At 40.2% G+C, this 17,391-nt stretch overlaps 2 protein-coding genes across 6 annotated transcripts in view; one reads left to right on the top strand and one right to left on the bottom strand.

Annotated features, from left to right (window-relative positions):
* Window positions 1–17,391, bottom strand: part of veph1 (ventricular zone expressed PH domain-containing 1) — a 59,387-nt gene that overhangs the window by 36,746 nt on the left and 5,250 nt on the right. For 3 of the 5 annotated variants that reach the window (XM_026320410.1, XM_026320438.1, XM_026320446.1), the window contains exons 2-4: window positions 14,793–16,944; window positions 14,398–14,616; window positions 11,026–11,200 (exon numbers count right to left, since the gene is read on the bottom strand). In XM_026320410.1, coding sequence (XP_026176195.1) covers window positions 11,026–11,200; window positions 14,398–14,616; window positions 14,793–14,930 — 532 coding nt within the window. In that variant the 5' untranslated portion in view covers window positions 14,931–16,944. The remainder of the gene's footprint in view (window positions 1–11,025; window positions 11,201–14,397; window positions 14,617–14,792; window positions 16,945–17,391) is intronic. The other 2 variants (XM_026320419.1, XM_026320428.1) reach the window with 2 other exon arrangements.
* Window positions 150–7,732, top strand: ptx3a (pentraxin 3, long a). Its single transcript, XM_026320459.1, has 4 exons — window positions 150–519; window positions 2,861–3,020; window positions 3,487–3,929; window positions 5,818–7,732. The coding sequence occupies exons 1-4, from the start codon at window positions 390–392 to the stop codon at window positions 6,471–6,473; spliced, it is 1,389 nt and encodes a 462-aa protein (XP_026176244.1). The 5' UTR covers window positions 150–389; the 3' UTR covers window positions 6,474–7,732.

The raw sequence follows: 17,391 nt of genomic DNA on the forward strand, positions 1-17,391 counted from the left end.
TGTGTGTGTGTGTGTGTGTGTGTGTGTGTGTGTGTGTGTGTGTGTGTGTGTGGTAGCCCCCCTCTCTGGATTGGCTACTTTACACTACTGGGCCAAAAGATTGCTCAGCATTTGACAGGAGAGAGAGAGGGAGAGGTGGGGAGTCATTAGAGAGGAGGGACAAATACAGTATGACAGAGTGAAGGGTTGAAAAAGAGAGTGGTAGACCTGCAGAGCTTTAGAAAGTGAGAGAGACAGAGAGAAGCAGCAGAGACACAGCCACCAGACATAACGCACACACAGACTCTGACAACAGGTAGACAGAGGAGCAGACCTGAAACTTTCCAGAGAGACATAAATACATAATTTCTCACTCACGCTCTCAGTCAGTCAGTCAGTCAGTCGGCAGCATGTTTCAGTGGAGGAACCTCCAGGCAGTGTGTTTGCTGTCAGTGTGTGTGTGTCTGGTTCTCACCTCTGAGGATATCGACATCAACTACACTGACAACTTCTACAACGAAATCACAGAGACACCGGAGCGTAAGTATTAAACTGTATGTGTGTGTGCTGGAATGAAAGATTTGTCTGATTAGGATGGATGGGCACCAGTCAAAAACTACTTTAAAACTGTCGACCAGTAGTGATATGATTTAAGAAGTGCTACAAACTGTAATGTTACCATGGAAAAGGCAGAGCAGAAAAACAGAGATGGAGGAGAAATAAAAGATTAGGTCCATTTAAGCTGTAACTGCTTCAGAGGTTGCAGAAAAACAAAGTGAAAGACAATTGGTTAAGTGATCAATTTTTGTGGTCATCGTGATCATTTTGCTGATGTTCTTGTAACCAATTTCTAACTGATATCTAGCTCTTAACTGTGATGTGCATTAAGTTTTGATTTGGTTTGTTGAGGACTGTTTTCAGGTGAGAACAGCAGATAAAGAGTCTGTAGGCAGCAGAGTTTGTGGGTGAGATCAGCAGCATCAAAGAATATGCCGAGCCAGAAAAGCAGCTGCATATCAGGACCAACACATATTACAGCATGAATGACTGGCCATCAGCCGCTCAAAGACTATAATGTATCATTATGAAATTCTTCTCACAGCTGTTTTGGAAAACATCACTGTTTGGCGGGGGGGAATGTGAGAGAGAAGAATGTGTACATGTTTGTCCATAAAAAAGGCTGTACGTGCATGTGTTGGTGTGTGTCCATTTTGGTCCCTTAAGGCTTGTCTGTTGCATTTGTTTGCTGTTTTAACATAGCAGGAGGTGTAATTGTAGAACTAACTGTGAACAGGCAGGAAACTTTGCTCTGGGCAAATAAAACCCTGCAAAAGTCGAAGAAAAAAAATTTCTGCCTGTCAACGCAAGAAAGATAAAGAAATAAACAAAATTCTTAATTGGCTTGCTGGACTAAGCAGAAAATGTCAATGTGAATTCAGCAAAGTGTATGTGCAGGAAGCAGAGAGGTCAAAGCCTGGGTGAGGACACAGATCTGTGCTTCTGACCAGCTCAAATCTCTGACTGGAATTTTAATCAACAGAGACAAGATGAAAGAGGTCATGACACAGTTTGTGTTGAGGAAAATGTCACTCAAAATACATATGGTAGATAGGTACACTCATACTTGAAGTTATGCATTTTCCTAACTTGATTTTCAACAAAAGAAGGTTATAGGTTTTCCACTGTACTTAAAGATTCATTCCTGACACTGCTACTCATACAGTGACTCTCAAGAAGTGAGTGGACCAAGTCACAAAGTCACAAAAAGCCACACCATTCATTCTAGGGCTGCATAAAATGTTTATTTTCACTGGGCAATAAGTCTGCCAAATATATTCTTAATCAGACTCATTTGCTAGTTCTACAAAATGGCAAACAATTCCCATTCAAAATTCCCTATATTCAAATTTGATATTAATGTTTTATCAACTCTTCACAAGCAAAATATGTAAAAATTGAAAGGATTTTATATATGACCAATCCATGAATCTAAAACTAACTATAACTGCAGTCATCTCTCTAAAAAAAAAACAACTAAACATTTAAAATTAGAGGCATGCAAGGTGGCAGAAATAACTGAGGCAAAATGTCCACAAAGGGTCAGAGATCCAAGCTCTGCAAGATCAAATCCTGCTCTAAAAGGCTGTTTTATAAGCTGCTTACTCCCAGATCTGTTAGAAATCCCTCATAAATCACAGTCAGATTTGAGCTTTAAGTCAGAGGGAGCAGAGTGCATGAACCTTGTGGACATAAAGCCAAAACACATCCTGGTTATACCCCTCTCGAATACGTGAGCAGGTATAAACAGAGGTTGAGGGGCTCAAAGGTTAATCAGAACAATGTGTCTGGCACATATTCTCACTTCATGATTGTTTTGCCCCCTAGTTTGGTTTTATTCCCCCTCTTCTCCCCCCATGGTCCGCTCTTGTTATCTCTCCCTATCCTCTCAGCAGATCTTCCCCTTCCCTTTCCTTCATTCTTTCTCCTTATTCACACTGAAAGACAGATGACATAGCAGGAAAAACAGCAACTGGTGATTTTAGGCCAGTTGTCTTGTCTCATTCTCACATCTTTATCTCTCTCCTGACAACCTGGCTTCCTCTTTCACCTGCTATTCAACTACAAATCTGTGATGTCTTTTTGACCAAACAGCACATGTTCTTGCAGCAGTCAGTTCAAGCAGAAGTAGATATTTTCTTTTCTTTCCTAATAGTTACAGCCTTGAGGTTCTTGCTAAAGTTGGAGAGATTACAGGAACTCTGCTTGCTCTCTCTGAGGCCACACGTGCCCCAGTATCTGGTAAATAACTGAGTAAATGACATATAAAGTTCTCTTACATATCTTAACTTTTCTCTTGTTTTCCAATCATCGGTCTCTCCAGCCACACAAAACTCTGTGCCCTGCGATTCTCCAGACCTGTCCAAATGGGACAAACTCTTCTCGATGCTGGAGAACAGTCAGATGAGGGAGAACATGCTGCTTCAGTATGCAGACGATATCATCAAGGTGGAGATGGGTTCACTACGTGAAGAAATGCTGAGGTTGGTTGGATGATGCAACAGGATGTCAGAGTAATTATAGTCTCAAACAGGATAACATGAGTTACAATAGCTGCTAAATTAAACCTAAAGAAGTTTGAACAACCTAATACCCTAAAACTGAAATGCCAGGTGTGAAACTAAGATAACTGACTAGTTTTATTATCAAATAATTCATTTCAATTCATCAATTAGTCATTTAAAAAGTTTGTAAATAGTGAAAAATGCCCATCACATGTTCCCAGAGCTCATGACATCTTCAAATGTCTTTTTTTACCTAAAAGTTCAAACCCAAAAATATTCATTTTACCATCATAAATGGTCATTTCTGGTGATTTTGTTTTATCATTTTCCTTTAAATTGATTGTTTTTCAGTTGAAAATCAAAAATACCTAATCAAAAACTCATCGTCTGTGGATGACTGTTGAAAAGTTTCTATTTCACTGGTCCTTCTTCTTTCACTGGTCAGGTTTATAGCTCAGTATGGTGGCTCCTGTGGGTCTGCAGTGGAGACAGCAGGAAGGAGGGTGGCCATGCAGCTGGAGAGCCGCCTCAGAGAAACCCTGGGGCACACCAAATACCAACATCATGCTCCTGATGCTGCTTCTGAGAATTCTGTCAGGAATTCCATCAACCTGGAGGTGATGCTACAGCAGCTCCTCACCGTGGCCCGAACACAAGCTTCTCGACTCGCCAAGCTGGAGACCAGCTGTTTCAGCAGTCCAGGAGCTGGGGTAGGGATGAATACAAAGACTGGATTCTATTTTCCAGAGAGCGGAGGAGCTGGGCACCAAGAGCAAGAGGTAACGTCACCAGAGGGGGTTTTAGACAGGGCTTTGGCTGTGCTACAACAGATGAATGTGAAGCTGGAGGAAGTGCAAAGGTCATCGAGGCAAAAACACCTACCTGCAGGTACGATACCCATCTGACATCAGCAATGTTTGTCTGTGTGTATTTTATGTCTTTATTTCTCTCAGTTGAGACCTTCCTCTGCCAGGCTTCTGAATGTCTAACAACTAATGGTGCTGCTCATGTTCCTAAGTACCTTGCTATCTGTCTCCAGGTGTGTTGTCCACCTCGAGCAGCATCTTTTTCACTTCACTCTACCAACAACATTAGCCTTGTCAAGTCAAACATGGAGTAGAAGGGCTGGTATGGGTTCAGCTGTGTAATGCTCAATTATTGAGTCACTTTTCTCTTTAGTATGAACAGAATTGGTAAGTCTCTCGAAGTGGAACACATCCAACTCAGGTTGGAATGTCATCCATCAATCTATACGTATACCTTTAACTGTTTTCACTGACAGATATTCAAAAATATCTTTATGATAATATAAGAAAGCAAACAACACCATTGCGATACAACATAAACACAATCTTTGGAGTGGCCTCCTAATGGTCTATGAAGACTTTCTGAAGACACTACTGTATGTGGTTTCAGCTGCTATTCAGGTTTACTGCCCATGCGTGAAGTAAACACTGACAAATAATAATGTCAAATAATAATGGAGATTAAGTGACTGAGTAAGAAAACTTGGACCAGGTATTGTTCCACAAAGGCACTAATCTGGACAGTAAGACAATTCAATTTCCCATTTCCTAGAATTAATCAAATAAAAACTGGGAAAAACAAAACAGGACGTGTTAGATTACTCATCCTACACACAAATCAAGCAGTTTTACAGCCCAGATATAAAAGTCTGGCCTACATACGTAGCAGAGGGAGGTGTAATCATTAGATGGTCGCCACAAAAACCACACTAAAGAAGACCAGGAAAACCGAACCAGATGGAGACCATCATAAGCACACGCACACGCACACATGCACACACACGCACACATGCACACACGCACACACACACACACACACACACAATTTTCATTTCTTGTGAGGACTTTACATTGGCTTACATTTGTGGAGACTTGCCCTAACCTTAACCATAAGCAAGTTAGCATGACTTGTACTACTTTTGTGATTTAAACAGTGAGGACTTGCTGAGTTCCCACAGTCCAAGTGTATAAACACTTTTCAGTCTCCACAAAGTAATACCATACACTCACATGCAGCATGTTTAAAAGGTAGAAACTTGAGACACGTTAACATCAATATTTTTGGACTTCTGGCTTTAGTAGATAGTGTGTATCTGCTAACTTGTGAGAGAGAGAGAGAGATGAAGAGAAAAAGTGGGACTCGGAAATGTAAAAAATGAAGAGAAAACCCAAAGGTGAGTGAAAAAAATGCAAAATGCAGGTCATATTTAGAATTCAGTGTGTGATGTTTGCACACATCATATCACCAGCAAAGCTCTTCACAAATGTACAAAACGCATTTACACATTTATGCATTTGAAATTTGCCAATTGAAATTGGCCAGAAAGGCCTAATTCAAACAGATGAAACACACAACATACTGAGAAATTAGCCACCAAAATTGGGCTTCATGTGAGAATATGACAGCAGTATTTAGGAGTGAGCATGTTTGAATGAATAAAAAGAATGAGGCAAAGGATGAAATGAAGCAGAACAAACCAATGACCCAGATGACCCAGAGAGGGAGGTGTGTGTGTTGGTGGGGCAGGAAAAAGACTTACCATGATTCATGACTTCATCACCTAACTGTGAACTGATCTTTGACTGTCACTCATTCATTTAGACTTCCATGTGGTTCTTTTAAAAAAAAAAAAAGCGCTCCAGTCACTGCAAGTTCAGTAGGGTTTAATTCCCAGCATTTTTTATAGCTGTAAACTATTATTAGTTTTATTCGGTGATGATGAACATTATCGCATCTTCTCGTTGCACAGGTTGTGAGATGGGCCTCCTCTTTCCCATGCGTTCCCGTAGAATCTACACCTCCGTCATTCCGGACGTCCCTCTCTCCACCTCTGCCTTCACCATCTGCATGTGGGTGAAGCCAGTCGCTGTCTCCAACAAAACAGTTCTGTTCTCCTATGGAAACCGCCGCAACCCATATGAGATCCAGCTGCTGCTTGGTCAAACCTCTGCGTTCTTCACCATTGGAGGAGAGGCTCACCTGGTGGAGGCACGCAATGTGGTGAATCCAGGAGAGTGGACCCATTTGTGTGGGTCTTGGTCCTCCGAGCAGGGCCTGACATCCCTGTGGGCAGGTGGGAAAAAAGTGGCCTCTACACCTGGAGTAGCTGAGGGACATGTCTTGCCCGACGGAGGCTCGCTTCAATTGGGGCAGGAAAGGAATGGTTGCTGCCCTCTGTCTTCAAGCAGCGGGAGCGGCATACCAGGGTTTGAGATGGGGTTCAATCCCAAGCTGGCATTTGCCGGGAAGATGACAGGGGTGAATATGTGGGACCAGGTGCTGTCAGAGGAAGAAATTTCCCAGATGGCTTTGTGGGAGGGCCAGGGCTGTGAGCAGAGGGGGAACATGGTGGCGTGGGGAATAACGGAAATAGTGCCACACGGAGGCGCCCAGTTCGTCAACTAAAAGTCTTCTGCTTATTGTGATTTTCTCTGTTAATTTTGAAAATCAGCAACATCATAATAAGCTTTCATCCTAAAACTGAAGACATCATCATCATCATCATCATTTTTGTCTCTTAAGGTAAATGTCTGAATTATGTTGTTTTCAAGATTATTTTATTCATCACCTTCATTACTATTATTATGAAAACTAATGCTGCAATGAACTCTACTGGATTTGTTCTAATGAAAGAAAGCCAATGCTGTGAGAGACTCAAGACTTTATTTTTGTAACATAACCTTTTGAAGTGAGGCCATAAGACACATGCTGCACTCATTATAACACACACACATTCACACTGAAGTAAACTACATCCATCTTAGGAAGCATGCATTGTGGCATGAAACGTGATGCAAGAAGCATTTACCAGATATTTAATTAGATTAAGAAAAAGACAAAGAGTCTCCTGTTAAAATGAGCAAGTAAACAGAATAATCACCAGACAGACAGAAGAGGAAAATACGAGGTCACAGACAGTCAAAACATATTATCTTGTAATTGTAAAGTGATGTGATTCTGGAGTAAAAAAGCATTTTCCTTCTTTCCATCTAGTTGTGTGCAGAAAATCCAAGCACGTTTCATATATTACCCATGCAAAATCAGTTTCCCTTTACATTTTCTTGGGGAATATTAATATAATAACTTTTCTCCTTTCCTCCTTTTGCAGTCTTCTAGGTACAATTATTAGACATGACTGTCAACCATCCCCATTACAACTACAAAAGCACAGATACCATGCTGATGTGTTATAATGTGCAGTACAACATGTGACGTGTGAAATACTTGTGTGACTGAATACTGCTGTACTTCTTTTCATTTCAAGCATGGCCAGCTAGCAACTCTAGAAAAAGCTTCAAACAACGATTTTAGCAGCCCATTGTTTTAGATTCATAGTTTCCTTGCTTATGTGAAAGCTTTTTAAGACCTTACATTTCAAACTTGTAATCATTGTTTACATTAATTTGAGTTCTATAATTTCAGTTTTGCTTTGTTAGTTCTTTTTGTCAGTAGTTCTCATTTAATTTTAGTGTGTTTTTTTGATATTGCATAAAGTAATAAGAGTAAGACTTATATTTGATAAAAGAAACTGAGGACAATGTTTACACAATCTAATCCTTTATGAACTAAGTTGGCTTGTATGTTACTATATATGTCTTTTGTTGTCCTTGTTCCTATTCAGAAGATAAAACAATGTATTTTGTATATAAATATTTTTTACATACGTGAGTGTGAGTTGTGAATAAAATTTCCAAGTTATAGTTAAAATTCCTTGATAATCAGCATTTTGTCATTTCAAAATAAAGGCAGCATTTGACTATTCTCAAACCACTGTGTGTCAGACTCAATGGTGGTGGAGCTGCTTTGCAAGACTCTGGCCAGTGTAGAGCTCAGTGTCCTGCTTGAGGACACCAGGTTATGCTAGAAATTTACTGGTTTGTACGACCTGTTATCTAAACACATCAGAATGTGAATTGTTTACAATGAGAGCATTCAACTATTCACATTCAAAGTGCCAGAAAAAGCAGCGTCAGGAATGGCTGAAAAATGCAGTTTTTTTGCTGCTCACATATGCTTCAGTTTACAGTGGCACATCTTGCTGTAGGCCTATTAGTGAACTATAAAAGGCTTCTCCTGTAGATACAACCTCTGCAGGCTCCAACTCTTCCTGTAACTGTGATCACTTTTGAAATGGAAACATCACTTTACACACTTGCTCCCATGCACCGTCCTGCCTTTCCTTCTTCTAACCTTATAAACCAGAATGCAGTAACTACATATGTTTCACAGCAGGGGAGCCAGAAAAGATAGATGACTTCAACAGACGACACATTCCAACCTTCAGTGTTACCTTAGGATCAGGTTTTATTTGAGAAGAAAGAAACTCTTGGCTCTTAATCCCTATGGGACCAAAGCAATACCATATGTTGTGAATTGGTGAGTGTGTGTGTGTGTGTGTGTGTGTGTGTGTGTGTGTGTGTGTGTGTGTGTGTGTGTGTGTGTGTGTGTGTGTGTGTGTATGCCTAGTATTCACGAATTGTGGTGACCAAAGCCAATTTACACAGTCACATTTTGGGGACTCAGCCAGTACTGGTTCCCACCATTCAAATCATTCAATTTTGCAGTGACAACTTAGTTTAGGGTTAGGTAACTAGTGGATATGGTTAAGGTTTGGGTACGTCTACAGGAAATGAATGGTAGTCAATGTTAAGTCCCCATATACTGTATCCTGCTATTAACTATAGCCTTTCAAAGAACACAATGAAGTAGACAAAATCAGTGAAATTCTTCGTGTGTCAAGCTTTGGCCTCGGTAACGAACTTACTGTGTAAACACACACACACACACACACACACACAGTCCATACATCCTCTAGCACATGTAATCAACCCATCATACCCCTTTCACCAACATCACCCAAAACCCATTACATCAGCTCACTGCCTGAACAAAGGGCTGCTGGGGGGGAAAAAAACGGTCTGTTGTTGTAGTCTTGTGTTTATGTTGTGTTTATGTTGAGGTTTCAGTGGGGAGTACAGAAGTAAAAGTTTTTAAAAAGGCAACATGACATTGAAATGTTGAAAGCACAGTAGATGAGCCTCAGCAGTGAATATCAGCAGGGGGGGAAAATTTGAAACTGCCCAGGCTGCCAAGGAAACATAAATCTGAACTCGCCATAATAAAGACCCTCAAGCCTTGTTTGCTTTCATCCTCTCTCAAGTCTTAGTATACGTGAGTGTCATTTTCTAGCTTTAATATTCTCAAAAAAACACAAAGATACACCTTTTAAATAAAAAATATGCTGTTTCTATTTTCTCCCAATTTAATGAACCAAAGTTATAAAGTGTTTCCCAGCTACTGGAATCGTTAAGCCCAAAAAGAGTCACTAAACTTCACTTGTAAACTGAACCACATGACAGAGCCAACAGACATCAGAAAACACGCTCAGTGGAAGCATCACCATGGTGGGCGCTTCACTCTGGTGCCGCCTGGGGTGATTAACAACATGTGCAAGTTTGTGTGTGCGTGAGGTTTTAGTTTAGCATGATGCCAAAAACAGATTGACTCACAGAGAAAAGCACACCTGAACCTGCACACTCATGTTCATGCAATGAGCAACTTTATTATTAAACTACATTAACTGAGCCTCTGCCCAGTCATACTGAGGAAGCATAGTGGTGTTTTGTGCCTGTACTACTAACATTGTACAGACTCGACCTTCCTCATGGAGACCAGATGCCTACCCCCACCATGTAAATCATTGAATTTTAGGGTGACGACTTGGCTTAAAGTGAGGTTAGCTTAGGGGTTACGGGGGTGGGCTTAGGTACATTGTGGTTCTGTTTAAGGTTAGGGTTAGTCTCCAGGAAATTAACATAAGTCAATGTAAAGTTTTTAGTGTGTGTGTGTGTGTCTGTGTGTGTCTTTGTGAAAGCCTGAGGGATAAACAGATCTCCATCAGGCTGTGCTAACTACAAAACCTTTGAGACCTACATTACACTAATGAGCTTGACCCCTGTCTCTGTTGGAAAAAAAATGGGAAAAATGACAGAAACAACATTTACCCACTGACCAGAGGTCAGATCTTAACTGTTCAGAAGGGAATTTAAAGACAGTGATCAGAACAATGTGTGGGGACAATTTCAGCTTACACTCCTGGATAACTTTCAGAGCACTGTTGTATCACATTAGTTCTGCTTTTAGAGGATATGTCTACTTCCTCATAAACCGCCTGTGTGAACTGAACAAAAATAAACACTATGTTTGTGAGATAGAAGATAATAAGACATGTGGAAAAGATTAAACAAAAATTGTTATAAGTCAGTAAAACAACAAACTTGTTCAATATGTTCTGATAAAAAAAGACGCATTAAGATGAGAAAGTGTTTATGCAGCACAGACGAAAACCAAGTAAATGGTTAAATTGTCTTTGCCTTTGCCTTTTCTCTCTGCAATAATTACTTCTTACATATGAATTTTCATGCTGTATCAAAGAGCCATCAGGGAAAAATGACATGTAACAGCTGCTACTTAGCATTATCATCATCCACAGTGTGCTGGTGTTCATTGTAAGCGTATTCACAATTGCTCGTGATAGGAAAAAACTCTGGCTTGCTACTACCAGTAATGATGTAATTCCTTTTTCCACTCCAAAAAACTGCTGCTGCCATTGTGGCAGATCTGCTAACAGCCTTCACAGTAGAGTATACAAGTGCTATTTCTACAAGCCCAAGCCACATGTCAACAACCCGCAATTGAATATAGACAATGACTACAGTGGCCTTGTTAGAGAATCCTTCTAATGTTCATTTTTAAACAGAACGTTCCTTGCAAATCTTTCTTTGCCTCTTTTTCTCTGCATAGTGTCCACTGTACAAAACGCACACGCACATTTCTAAAATCCATATAGCAGCACAACAGAAAACTTGTTCATTTGTGTGCATGTGTGATAATATGCATCGAGTGAATACATATGTTGTATTGAGTGTGTATGAGCATGTTTGTGTAAGTGTCCTACCTCCCAGCACACTGAGAGTTATGGCCTCTGTGTGTTCAGCCAGCAGATCTGCCTCAGCTATAGCAGCCAGGGAGAGATAACTGGACATGTTCCTGCTCAGCTCCCTGTTCCCTCTTTGAAGGAAACGCACTGCTACTGGGATGGCCAGCACCATAACTGAGGGACAACTGTAGTTCTGCAGGGACAAAAGAAAAGAGGATGTTAACAAGACAGCAATGGTCATACTGGGAAGGTCAACGTGGAATTTTACTTTACTACCTTTGTTAGGTAAATTCTTTTAACAAATAGACTCAGAGGACGAACTTCAGTAAGATTATATAGAAGTTTTACTTGCAAGGAGTAACAGCACCTTGGTACAGCATGAGGATCACTGGCTCTTAGCTGGGCAGCACATCATTTTAATACTATGATACAAACAGTCATGTGATAAAGGAAGAAAGAGGAGGCAGTTTCCCATGAAACTGCAAAACATCTGGGTTTCAATACTAAGTGTCTTATCAGAAAGTGAAGGTCAGAACAGACTGACCTTAGGAAGAGACAAGAGGTAACAGGCCCTACTCAACAGTGTTTTTGACTTTAAAGTAAAATGGATTAACAAACCTGAGGGTAACATTTTAATTTCTGTAACAACCTTACTTATTATAAAAATATAAAATTAAGTATTTTCTTATATTTCAAGAGACAGGCTAAATTATAGTATAGAATAATATTTGGATTTGGGCGTTAAAACAAAACTGGTACTGCTACAAGTTTTAGCATTATAAGAAGGAAATGTGTCAAGAGTCTGCTCAGATACTGGTGTATAAAATAGCGTACATGTGCACAGGAAAAAAGGGAATGGAGTTGCTGACTACAATACAGAACAGGAGAACACTGACTCAAAAAAAAATGCCACTGACAGAATAAGAGATCTGTTTAATCAGTACTGGGTTTGCATATAAGAGAAGTGTGACTTAACTTTGCAATGCCCTTTTTACCATCCTTATTAACTTCAATGGGCATTAACAAGAACCATTCTTCTTTATCGATGCTTAATGATTCGCATAATGTTAACACTTAATATAGATAACCTAAGAATATTCTAACACTGAGATACACTCAAAGCATTTTAATGCATAATTTTGAACAATACGCAGCAGCAGTAAGCACCTTCATTAAAGCAGCACAATGAATCCTAGTAAGATTCAAATACAGATAAACATAATATTTCATTTGATTTTCTTTACAGTGTGATGCAAACATAGAGATCCAAGTGCAGGAAAGTGTGCTTGAGGAAATTTGAACGATGCAGGAGAAAGGGAATTAGAAATGCACTAGCACCCTCAGCTGGTCAGACTGGTACAGGTCAGCTTGTATATGGATTTGTGTGTTTAAGAGACAAGGACAGATGGAGGAAAAGAGTCAAGGGAGATTGTTGCTGATCGATATTTTGATGTTGATGTTTTGGAGGTGAGAAAAATTCTTTCACATGATCTCTCATTCATTTGACAGGTGGGTGGTGGGCATGAGCTAGGAGTATACCTTGGACACATTTTTATCCAGGGGTTCGTCACATGTTCCTCATATTTAATTGTACAGTTTGATTTATCTGTCCCTGCTCCCTCTCTTTCATCTTATCCAGAAGAGTCACTTTAATGTCAGACACAGCTCAGATCAAAAAACTGCTCCAGATGCCATCATGAATCAGAAATCTGTGTGCATAGTGTGAATTTAAGTGTGTGTGTGTGTGTGTGTGTTCAGACAGGCAGTGTGGTAATGAAAAGCCTTCTTCCAACAGTGTTGCTGACTTCTCTTCTCCTGTCTGAGGGGGTTTCAGTGGGAGAGTAAAATGAGTGTTTGGGCATCTTTTCGATTCAAAATGACAGAAAGGCAAAGAGAGAAGAGAAGATATCTGAAAGACTAGACATTTGTCAGAAGTTAGGAGATGAAAAAAAGAAAAAGTAAGACTAGGAAAAAAGGTAAAATGAAAGAAAGGGGCCGAGGGAGACAGAGAAAGATGCAGCAATGGACTCGAGAGAGAAGTGTAGTCCCAATGACTGTTGGAGTTAAGATCAGAGCCAGGAGCTGCTGTGAGAGCTTTCAGTCTCACCTCCATGAGTGTGTGTATGTGTGCATGCCTTTCCTCAAAAACCAGTCTCCTTACTGTGGATTTAAGCACATTCCTGTTGCCAGAGGAAAGAGGGAGCAAGAGAGAGGGAGGGAAAGAGAAGGTGGAGAACAGAGAGTCCCTCTGCTTTTGAGCGTTTTAGTTGGGGAGGCCTGATGGAGAATGAAGGAAAGATTTAGATTTAAATTCCGAAGTCCCACAGCAGAGATTACAGAAAGTGTATTGGCAATTTAAGGCAAAATGCCAGCTTTGAATTTGTGTCATGATATGTCTTTAATCTTGGATGTTCACTCCTTCAGTCATTTTTTGATCAAAAAATGTGTACCAACTTTCACCCTGAACCTTTGTTATCAACTTTACAGTACCAGGAATGCTCTTCAACCAGGGGTTACAGTCAGTGTTTTAGAGAGCTTAAATATTGTAGAGTATGATTGGCCTGTTATAAATTCCTAATATTTGCATAAAAGTAAAGTCTCTGATTATCTTCTCATTATTACCTTCACCTCCACTTATCAACACACAGTATGTCTCCTTCATCACCTCCATCTGGAGAGCTGTCTGCCTCTAGGTCATAAATGTTGTTAGTGTCATTGTTGTCATTGTCATTGTAGGATTTTTTTCTTATTGACATAGTTTAATAATGTGCTTTGTTGTGTTTGTTTCATGTGTAGTTGTGTGTGCATGATTAGCAAGTTACTGGTGTTTTAACTCTAGGCAGCCCTTTCATAACACAACAGATTAGACCAAAGACCTCAGCATGATGGCCCACAGTCTTGTTAACCGTAAGAGCACCGATACGTATCTGGGGCTATTTTTAAGCAGATCCAGTATATCCATAGATTGGTATATGCTGCAAACCTTCTTGAATGTACCACAACCTGTGTGGTAGCAGACACTTTTTTATTTGAAGGTATCAAAAAGATTAGGAGTACCTAATACAGACAACATTTGAATTCCAATTGCATTTTTCCTTTCATAGTTGTTGATCTAAATATATCCCTAAACAAATTTATTGAAGTAGTATCACAACATATAGAGTATTATTGTGCATGATATCACATTTAAAAATACTTTTCATATCACAGTTACTGTTTAACAAAAAAATCAAACCTATGCCAGTGAGGCCTATTTTCTGCGGTGGGCTCAGGCTCAATGTCTAAACAGATATGCAAAGGTTGTGTTCTGTAAGTTTTGTGCTGCAGGTAAAATGAAATGAGAAGCAGTAAGCAATATCTAGTGTCTGTGGTCATGCTCTGTGTGTGTACCTGCAGGATACAGCTGGTGATGTCGGAGGCTATCTTTGCATGCGGTGTGTCCTCTGTGTTTTCACCTTGCGGTGTGAGATTATGTTCCAGACACGACTCCCACAGCCCCACAAGTGCCGTGCTGTGCCGCTCAATGGAGCCTGTCTCCCTTATGGCGGTGGTGATCCGTGTTATGCAAATCTCCACCACAGCTTGGTCATTGTCATTGGTCAAATAGTCCTGTCAGCCAAGAGACAGTAATGGGATGCAATATTAAGGACACGATATATTTAGGACAAAAACATGAATTATGTATAAGATCATAAATAATTAATCAAACTGACATTTGCCCTGATATATTTTGCATAAATATCAGGTAGTCTGTTGGTTCTGCCTGTCCAAATATGCCTACTGACCAGCGAGCAGGAGATAGTCTTGATCTGGTCCAGAGCCTGAGACAGGCAGTCTTCTATCTCTGCATCCTCCAGAGAGAACAGATCTCCCGCTCTGGACAGATCCCTCTGTCCCAGCACCTGTCTGAACATCTGGTGCATCCTTGTCCTGGCTTAGGACTCCTTTAAGACCAGTTTGGAACTGGTGCTGCCCAGTTTAAGATCTAACTAAGACTAAATCTTTCCCTGACATGATCTAGGAAAGTGAATTGAGCAATTATTTTCCCCCAAGCTTTAGAGGACCATTAATAGCGTATACAATGCCTTCTGCATTGTGAGCCAAAAAGAGTAGAAAGAAATGCCTTCTAAAAAAACATTAACTTCTGGGGTCTTTTGAATGCTCTGGAGTACAAGAAGTAATTAATTGTGTGAATTTATGTAAGAATCCACTTCAGTGCAGTCCAGGATCAAGTATGTTAGGAGAGAGTGGAACCAGTTTGGCCCAGAGTTTTTCTGGGTCTGCCTGAGGCCTGTTACCATGGAGACAAGGCATATTCTGGAGAAGGTCTTTCTACAGCAGAGTCCTGAAGGAGAGAGGGAGGGGGAGATTAAATTAACTACATAGAACTAAACGTTGGGATATTCATTTTGTGTATAAAATATTATTGATATATATGATAAATATTATTGATATATATGATACACGACCTACCTGGCTCTGTCCAAAGGTAACAAAACCTACCAGCAGCATCACTAACAGTGATTTCTGGGAAATTTATGATCCCTGTGATGTTTCCAGGCAAGCAACTGAGACTCCAGTAATTAAGTCAGTGCTCCCAGCCCCCTGTAAAACCACAACTTCCTCTTTTGCATTTCATTTAATTATGATATTAATTAATAAGCTAGGTGAATTCTGTTACCTGTAAACAAAGCCAGGTTAACAGTTTCCTCCTGCTTCCTGTCTTCATGTTAAGATGATCTTACTGTCTACTGGTTATATTTAATGCGCAGACATAAGAATGGTGTCATGCTTCTCTTCTAACTCTGAGCAAGAAAGCCCAAAAACAATATTTATTGCTGATGGTGCTTTGGTCTCAAATCATCATGTGACAGTAATATTCTACAAGACTGGAACAAGTACCAAAACATATGCACTCCTCTACTGCCTTTACTGCTCTTCCATCCTACTCGCTTTTCAAATCATTTTCTCGTCTACAGTTTTCTCTCATTCTTCTGCAGCAACTGTAGGTTAATAAGTGATGATGTAAACTAAATGACTTCTTGGTAATGTGTGATATATCTGCCACAAAATCATACATATCTAAACAAAACACACACATGAACTCTGGCAAATGTGTGACAAAAATGTCCAGACGTTTGTTTAAACTGTGCAGCCTTATCTGGGGAAAAAAACTGTCTGAGTTTGTTTGTGGGGGAAGTCACACTGTATAGTCAGTTGCATATTCTAAATCCAAAATGTGTTCAATTTTGTTACTACAGTATATTTAAAATTTGTTATAGTCTATCTCTGCTTTTCAGTAGTTGTTAATGTGAATAGACAATCTTCTGCCATAATGTGTTATGAATGGGATTAGAGCTGTGGAATTTCAAGTGTAAGTCATTAACCATTTACCTGCCATTATATCGCTCTTCCTGTCAGCCTCAATTAAACATTAAAACATTAACACAATGAGAGGCACCGGAGGGGCAGGGGGTTACACACATGCACAAATAAAAAAACAAACATGTACATTCTGTGTATGTTTTGTGTGTGTTATACTTTTGGCTTAACACAGAAACAGAAAAACATACATATGTCAGTTTTCCAGTAATGTAGGTTATTCTGCAAGTAGGAAACACATACTCGTTCTCTTTAAAGCAGGCACCCTGCTGCCTCTGATCATGATGACTTTGCTCAGGTGCAGCTAAGCATATGTATCTGTGTCATTGTCTGCTTTCTGCACCCGCTTCTCAACAATCAGGCATCATCTCTTCCTCACACCATTTTCTGAAAATCCTACATTGGAGCGAGTCCAAGCTACACCAAAGGAAAAGACAAAGCGGAGCACTTGGGAGACGGTTATCTCTCCCGCCAAGCTGGTGATGGTGATAGAAACCACTCATTGCCAGGATACCACATCAGGAATTCTTACTGGTCCAAGCCAGGTCTCTGGGACTAAAACAAAAAAAAACATAAACACAGAGCTAAGAGATTTATCTGCACCACACAGTCACTTTCACACACAGATCTATTATCCTTGTTGTGTAGAGAAACAATCAGAGCTATTTCTGTGCATGGCTGAATCTCTACCGGCAGGGTGTTGCGGAGGTACTGCAACATGTTAGTTATCTCTGAAATATACAGAATGCACTTGAAGAAATCCAAGAAAGCAAAAATACGGTACCCTTGAGCTTGGTATTGAGCATAAACATTGTTTTTATGAGATGTTCTCTTTTTTACTTGTTCCTAATTAGATGAATGGCGAGGGCCAAAGAAGAGACAGGCCAGAGAGAACCGACAGAAAAAAGTCCAAAGTTTGGGATAACCTCAAGTTGAGAAAATGAAAACCCGAACTAGCACACCACACCAGCACAACGTCTCAGCAGAGAGCATCCAGCATCC

The sequence above is a fragment of the Mastacembelus armatus genome, chromosome 13, assembly GCF_900324485.2.
Source record: "Mastacembelus armatus chromosome 13, fMasArm1.2, whole genome shotgun sequence".
Classification (NCBI taxonomy): Eukaryota; Metazoa; Chordata; class Actinopteri; order Synbranchiformes; family Mastacembelidae; genus Mastacembelus; species Mastacembelus armatus.

Coding starts and splice junctions, on each gene's coding strand:
- ptx3a (XM_026320459.1), top strand. CDS start 390: ATGTTTCAGTGGAGGAACCTCCAGGCAGTGTGTTTGCTGTCAGTGTGT. Junction 520..2,860: donor AATCACAGAGACACCGGAGC/GTAAGTATTAAA, acceptor CGGTCTCTCCAG/CCACACAAAACTCTGTGCCC. Junction 3,930..5,817: donor GCAAAAACACCTACCTGCAG/GTACGATACCCA, acceptor CTCGTTGCACAG/GTTGTGAGATGGGCCTCCTC.